Raw genomic sequence first — 8,026 nt, forward strand, 5'->3', positions numbered from 1 at the left:
GGAGGCTCCTGGTGGAGAAACTCGTGTTTCTCTTGCAGGCGGCACAACCCTTGGTTTTTCCAATAAATGAAACAGTTAATGGAAAACGTCGTCCGCGAGTCCTCTATTTCACCCGCGGGCCCCCTGCCCCTCTTCTCCCCCTTGCTTCTCTTTTCTTCTTTATCTCGCTCCCCAATGATCTGCTCCTGTCTCTCGGTCCCATAGTCTCTCTCTCCCCCCCTCTCATCCCTTATCTCTGTCTCTCCTCTCATACCTTCTCTGTCTCTCTGATAGTCCTCTCCCCCACCCCACCGCCTGTGGAGAGAGTTAGCGATATGGGTGATTACGGAGACAGGGGCTCTTCTGTACGAGGTATTGGGAAAATAAGAGCGGTCTTGTGTAGCAATCCATCTGGCTGAGCCTCTTTTCCCCAGGGAGCGGCTGTCACAGCCGACACCGCCTGCCATGTGCAATGATAACCAGCGTCACGTGGCCTGCACGGTTCAGGGGAAAAGAGTCGCCCGGATGACTTGGTATCGGCCTCGCTTTGGACGCCACACATTTGTTAGTGGATCAGCGGTTTTACCTGTTCTAGAATCTTCCATAGTCAATCAAACACAAAACTCAGAAAATGGGTATAGAGTATGAGAGAGCTAGTGGAACATCAGTTTTGCTTATTTTAGAATCTAGAACATCCATAACCAATAAAAACATTAGAAAAGAGGGTATACAGTAGACAAGACTAGAATAGAGTAGTCTATAGTAGCATAGCCTAGTAAGACAACTAGAGACAGAGACACAACGTTGCCGAAGGACTAATCACTTTAGTGGAAAATAACCTGCAGTGGCCTGGACAAGTAGCTGGAGACACATTGATAAAGTAGATTAACAGCTAAAGATAGATACAATGAACAAGCAGCTGGAGACAGGTTGATATCCTAGGTTAACAGCTAAAGATAGATACAATGAACAAGCAGCTGGAGACAGGTTGATATCCTAGGTTAACACCTAAAGATACATAGTGAACAAACAGACACAGATTAATGGGGTAGATATAGCTGAGGATAGATATAGCGAATGAACAGCTGGATATAGAATGATATAAATGAAGGACAAACAGCTGGATCCAGGGATCTCGAGACAAGATACAAGTGGGCGGAGGGTGGAGGCAGGACCATGAGGGCAGCGAGCTGGAGACCAAAGGATGAAGTGCACAGAGGGCTGCAAACAATAGGATGCTGGACACACATCTGACGGTCAGGGGTGGAGACCATGTAGTTACCATGGAAACAGTGGCTTGCAAGTACCTATAGCTGTTGACCTGGAGTTGTCTTACTTTATGTAGTTGTATTTTGCTGTCCTGGTGTTAACCCTCACTCGGCTCTTGTCACCTCTGGTCTCCCTTCCTCCATCCCCCCCCCTACAGGCGTCAGCATTGTCCGCCAGTCTCCTGGTAACAAACAAGTATGGTGTTGATGTCTGGCACCAGATCGATGTCGTCTGCAGATTGCATGGACAGGAAGGTACGATGGTTGTGACAGGGTTAGGGTTAACTTGACAAGTGTCTCTCATGGTCTTCTCCAACAACATGTTGAATAAGACCAACGACGAGGGGAGCAAACTAAAACAAGCAAATAATACAGAGACAAGGGGCCCCACCCTTACCAGACACCGACTGTTGAGTCATTACTTTCAGGACTTCGTCTTCCTGTTGAACTTTCACATCACGTAGGTCTCGGCATGGACTCTTTCAAATGCCTGTCTACAATCAATGAAACTGGGCAACACACTGCACTGATGTATTTTAGTCTCAGTGAGACAGTAGATGATGCTTTCATCTGCCTGGTCTACAGCGAGGCTGTTCCTCATCGGTGGTCGTCAGGCCATTTGAATTTGCCACAGACGTGTAGAGGTGGACTGCTGTCTGTCTGCCGAGACCAAGGCTTAGCCTCTTGCCAAGTTCTCCGCGGTTAGTCTCGGCGAGCCTGACCAATGAATGTGACTAAACCGGAAGCTTTGTACACTCCTGCCATGTTTTAGTAGTTAACTGGATAGAAATCGTCTGCCAGCAGTCCAGTAATACAAGTTAGTGGAATTCATTTTTGAGCATGACTTTGCCGGGGTAACTCTACAAGTTGGTGGTTCTGCAGTCAAAGTTCACTAGACTGATGGTCTTGTAGTTTCAACACTGTTTAGCTACCGAGTAGTTCTGTAGTTTTCACTGTTTAAAGAGCTGGCTGGTGGGGCAGGGCGAAATTTTGCAGAGGATTCCTATTTGATGTAGCTCTTGTTCTTGTTATTTGGCTCCTCTTTGTGTTTTCTGTATTTGACTTTATTCTTCGTTTAGTACTGTTTATTTTTTGATAGCTCATATTATTTATTTGTTTTCTTCTCCCTCATATGCTGTCCATGTTTCTTTCTTGTTTTAAGCGCTAACAGCATGCTCCTTAGGAGTGTGAGTATGCGCTTCACAAATTTTGCATTTATGATGATGATTATGATTATTATTAGTAGTATTTGTCCCCTAACCCTTGTTGTAGTCAGCAATTAGCAGGAATTGTATCTCCATATATCTATTTTCTATACCCCCGAGGAACGTGGTGGTTTTGAACCCAATAGAGCAATAGCATTCTAGGAAAAGTTTTACCCCACTTAATTAGCTCATTAATCTTGTGGTCCTCTGTGTGCGTGCATGCGTGTCTGCGTGCTTGTGTGTTGTAAGAGATCCACAAGGCTCATCTCATCTAACCAAGTGTTACAAATATATTTTGTTGCCTGGAGAAAGGGTCTACGCTTTATTTCGCTCCATGTAGCTCGCTGACCCGAGTCCTGAGGCTGGCTACAGAGCCATGATGCCGCCAAGAAACAACAGCTACCCTGAGGGCAGTAACTCTGCCAACAGCAGAACAAACTTTTTGTGGTGTCGTCTCCCTTGAAACCTTGGGCGGGGGGATATCTCCGGGCAACGCTGAGTACCGCTGCTCAGAAAACTACCTGTGCAGACAACACAAGGCCATGTCCGGTAGTCCGACTATGCAATGTTCACACAGTGCAATGTCCGTGTTCACTAACACAAACATTGGGCAGAAAACGCTCAGTAAAATACAATGGGAGAGCTTAGGACAAAAGCAAAAATTCGATTCTGCATCCACCACAAACACCAACTCACTGTCGCCCTTTTACATGGCTAGCCACACCTGTAGCCAGACTGACCACTGCATGGCTAGCCACACACTGTAGCCAGACTGACCACTTTAACTACAGTAACTAAAAGCTGTATAGCGCTAATGGTTTCATTCATATTTGTTCTTCCACTAAAGAGGACGGTAGTTCCCGAGCAGAATGTTTCACTAAAATTCTGGCTCTTATTCGTGGGGTGTGGTATTTGGTCTGATACTTCGTATTGTCTTCAGCTCCCACAGATGTGGACATTGGTCGTTAGAGACATGTCACCCTGTCACAGCAGTGTGCGCTCACTTCTGTTATTTCCCGTTAATACCACATTGTATTTTTCTTGAAACAGCCCTGAACTCTGACCTACACTGAGGTATAGTCTGTGCTGTGTAGCCTACTCCCCTCACTTCCGGAACATTGTTACCTGCGTCACCTGTGACATCACAGCGCAATGACGTAACGCCAGTAGCCAGGTGATGATCTACAGGTAAGATGGCTGGCCTGAGTGAGGAGTCCTGTGTGTGGGACTACACCACAACCTGGTACTGCAAGTGCTGCGGCCGTTTCTGTGCCAACTGTTGCGGTCGCTCGTGCGCCGCGTGCTGCGTGCAGGGGCAGGAGTCTTCACCAGGAGACTGGTTAGTGACCTCCTGAAAGGACTACTGTGGTACAGGAGACTACTGACAGACCTCTTGAATAAACTCAACGGATGTAGTTTTTGACATACAAACGGCTTAGAGATCTCGTGAGTTAACGGTCCCTCTCAAACAGCGTGAAGAAAGGAGGAAGAAAACCCTTTTTGCTGAAACCTTTTCATTCGTCCTCCTCGCTGGCGTTGTGGTCGGTAGTGGACCATAATCCCGTCTTGCCACATCACTTTCTCAAAGCAGATCAGATGCAAGAGGGTTTTCAGAACAACAAACCTGGCAATTTTTGTATTTTGAAGAAATCTTTATCTTGTTATACCAACATTAGTGTAGCACGTACTTGGGTCCCTAACAAGTCCCTGTGTAAACTTAGCACACTGCAGTTTAGGTCACATTTTGAATCAAACATCACCATGTTTTTAAATTAAGGCTTATTTTCTACCTTATCTCTGTTCAGTTTGATGTTCACTGTTTATGTAATGGATAATGTCGTGAAAGCAGTAAGAAACAACACAAAAAGTAGAATTCAAAACATGGCGGCTCCCTGCCCATTGCGAACAAGCGGAAGTACCCACCAGTCGTAAACAGAGTTAAGCTCAGTGGGCGTGTGTGTGTCCGTGTGTGCGTGTGTGTGCGTGTGTGTGTGTTACAGGGCACCATCACGCCTGGGTACAGCGGCCTCACACCTGGACAAAGTATCGGGGGTGAGTAGAGCGGCCTCACACCTGGACGACTTTGGTGCATTTGAATGAGCGAAAGACCTACTCTTCCTGCTGTACTGTTACGTCACCGGAAGTGATGGAGTGAAGGGCTACTGGCTTCCTGTCGACGCGTTTGGTTTCTTGCATGTGAATGAACTGAAGACGTCAGCTGGCAGCTGGCTGCTTGCAAGGATTTGAACATGACTGTTGGTCCCAGCCTGCTTAGTTGTTTCTTGTCACAGTTGTTTACTGTTTTGTTTCTTGTCAGTTGTTTACTGTTTTGTTTATTGTCAGTTGTTTACTGGGTTTTTTTCTGTTCATTTTTGTCGCTTTTGTTTGCTGTTGCATATGTTTACCGTTTGTCTCCTGTTCACAGTCACAGCTGTTCAGTTCGCCTCTTCTTTTGCTCACTGCCACGTTGACTTGACTGGCGTGGCTGAGCAAGCAGACCTCCCACACAGACAGACACACATTGTGCTGGTGTGTACTTTGTCTTCTGTGTGCAGGAGTCCCCCCAGCTCTCCTACTGGCACAAAGGGAAGAAAGCCTACATCCCGGACTATGACAGGATCCTCAGGGTACCACCATTAAGAAAGGTAACTACTGTCTTCCAGTCATGGGATGATGATGATGCTCCAGCGGACTGTAGACTGCACGGGGGAGGTAGGTCCATTATCGACATCATGTCAGGGATCCTGACAGCAGTGGCTTCATCTGAGGCTCCTACCTGGTGTCAGGCTGCTTCAGGCAGTCTATTCTTCCTTCTTAATTAAAAACTGATCGACCACGAACTGTTGATCAGCTGATCGCCCGCTAACTCGCTGTTTCTTAACTTAACGAAGATCTGACCCGCGCACGTGAATGATAATGACAGTGACTTGTGGTTTTAGTGGTAGTAATTATGAATGATTTTAGTGGTAGTAATTATGAAGAATTTTAGTGGTAGTGATTATAAAGGTCAAGACAATGACCTGACCAGACTTCCGACGCATGCTTCAATCTTGACAACCGAGTAGACTGCCATACACACAGCTTTTCAAAGAATAAAACCTAAACGGATAGAAATGACACAAAACCTTGTAATTTCAAACTCACTGACAGAACAGACATGTGGACGATAGACTGTCTCTCATAAACAGGATAATATTAGAACAAAAAGGCTGAAGAGGCTGATAAACTAGTGGACTGGCATCGAAATAGAACACCAGTCCTAAAGTCACATTCACATTCACGATTTCACCAGCAGACAGAAGTCCAGCCGTTAAGCCAGCAATACAAATAAGGCGGCAAGAGAAATACAGAAGCGAAGGTAAAGAAACTAGGAAACTGCTAGATGATGATGATTAGGCGCAGCTGTTGTCCTCCTAGCGCCACCTATGAAGTTCTCCCTCGTTTCCGCCTGACATCGTTGATGACAGGTGGGCGGTGGTTGTTGCAGGTGTTCACCGGCTATGGGTACACCGATCCCGATGTCAAGCTCATGGCTCACGCCGCCTGGTCTTGGGAAGAACCTCGCTATGACTTCGACATGCAGGTGGCCATCACTAACCCCTCCTCCACACAGGTCAGCATACATTATGCACAGGTCAGGATACATTATGCACAGGTCAGGATACATCCTGCAGTTACGTACACATCCCAGTCCTGCTCAGGTGCGCAAGCTGTACTGTTACGTATATGGTTGTGTCACATTTCTGCACACGTCACCTCACGGACTGCTGACTGTTTGCCGAGACCCGAGGTACCCGGTGGTGTAGCGCATGGACGTGCATTGATGGACTTATGTCTGAACGCCGAGACTCACCCTTGGCCTCTTGTGAAGTTCTCCGCTGTTAGTTTCGGCGAGCCCCCACTATACTGACATCTTGTCTGTTCACACTCCTGCCCCAACCCTTGGCTCCTCATCATCCTTGCGCATTCTGTCCTCCCTCCCACAAAGACATTCACATAAAGACAACAGACGTCCTCCCTCTGTGCTGCTAAACAGTGAAACTCTCTTCCTCGTCACATTCACCACTCAGACTACAAGGCTACATTCACACGGTTTGTCAACACATATCTGTTCACTAAGTACTATCCCTGAATTACTATCCTTAACTCCCTGGCAATACTGTCTGTCATGCTAACCGTCACGTGACGACTCCATCTGACACTGTGTATAGTGTCTACATCCCTTCATACCTTCATCATTGTTTTACCTTCTACATCTTGATGTTGTTCAGTGTGTTTATAGTACCTCACTGTTTACTGTTATCTTTTGTTTATCGTTATTGGTCTGCTCACAGAGCGCGATCTGTCTTGCTGCGTGTTATAAGTTCATATTATTATTATTGCGCATCATGCACAACAAGTTTATGTCATACAGTCAGGTCAGATTGTGGTGGGACGGTGTCATAGTTAGGTCAAGGTACATTTCCTATTGTTAATGACATGTTACTGAAATGTAACATAATGGTGTCCACGTCCAACCTTGTGAAAGTCTGCGGTAGGACTGACTTGTTGTAGTTGTTGCTGATGACAACTGAGTTTGAGAAAAGAGCAAGGGTGGGGAGGGCGGTTGTCGTATCAAGCTGGGTAAAGCTGTCACCAGCTAAGGACCTTTGTCACATTGCAGGGCATGGACCTCCCAGTCAAGGCCCCCAGGGATGAAAACGTGTACAGTCTGGCAGCAGAGCTACCTCCCCTTTCATACCACCTCAGTCTGTGCAGAGATACCCCGTACTGTCTGATCCACTTGCCCGTCCACCCACAGTAGGACCACACCACACACGGCAAGAGTAGTTCTAGCTGACAACTTGCTACGACAATGGCAGCTAGAAAACAGTCGGGGCCTACAGGATTATAACTGACAGCTGGCTACAGCAATGCCACCTAGCAGACAGCCAGGAATGCAGGGCTAAAGCTGACAACTTGCTCCAGCAATGCCACCTATAGGAGACACTCAGAGGCCAGGAATACCAGACATCCCTTGCATTAGCTTCATGATTGTCGCGCAGCCAGGTCACTGACACCAGCTTCTACCTCCATGATTGTCGCGGTGTCTTGATATCTTGTGTCTAGTTTGAAGACTAGAGATGGCTTGTATACCAGGTTCCGGTATAAGTAAACAATAAATAAGTAAACCTTGGATTAATGTGAATTAATGTAAACTGCAAATTAACATTGGCATCTGAATTGAAGGTGTTTGAGATTTTGTAAAAAGTAAAAAGTCATCAATTAAAAAGGTAAAGGTAGCTCTCGTTTGTTGGGAGAATGAGGTGTCATCTTGGGGTCAGTTTTTGTGAAAGCATCTCAGGGTCAGTTCTTTTGAGTGTGAGGTGTTATCTTGAACTTCTTTGTTTGACAGCTGATTGACATGAAAAAAGTAAGCTGATGTGTCTTTGGCCTCTAAGCACCGAGTTATTATCTTCCCAATTTGTTCTTAGTGGCACTGTTCTGAACCGCTCCTTACAGCACTGCTGGTCATGATGCTGTCTTAACAGAACTGATCGAGGCTTCGAGGCCAAAGACAAGTAGACACAATGT

At 46.3% G+C, this 8,026-nt stretch overlaps 1 protein-coding gene across 2 annotated transcripts; it reads left to right on the forward strand.

Annotated features, from left to right (window-relative positions):
* The first annotated feature begins 2,415 nt into the window (after positions 1–2,415).
* On the forward strand, positions 2,416–7,726 carry LOC112560765. Of its 2 annotated transcripts, none has more exons than XM_025232813.1 (5): positions 2,416–3,791; positions 4,453–4,504; positions 5,008–5,097; positions 5,940–6,086; positions 7,116–7,726. In XM_025232813.1, exons 1-5 carry the CDS (start codon positions 3,646–3,648, stop codon positions 7,254–7,256), a joined length of 576 nt encoding a protein of 191 aa, XP_025088598.1. In that variant the 5' UTR covers positions 2,416–3,645; the 3' UTR covers positions 7,257–7,726. The 2 variants fall into 2 exon arrangements, with proteins under 2 accessions (XP_025088598.1, XP_025088599.1); XM_025232814.1 differs by having other exon boundaries at positions 2,463–3,791; positions 5,940–6,065.
* The last annotated feature ends 300 nt before the right edge of the window (positions 7,727–8,026 follow it).

Source organism: Pomacea canaliculata, linkage group LG3 (assembly GCF_003073045.1).
Source record: "Pomacea canaliculata isolate SZHN2017 linkage group LG3, ASM307304v1, whole genome shotgun sequence".
NCBI lineage: Eukaryota > Metazoa > Mollusca > Gastropoda > Architaenioglossa > Ampullariidae > Pomacea > Pomacea canaliculata.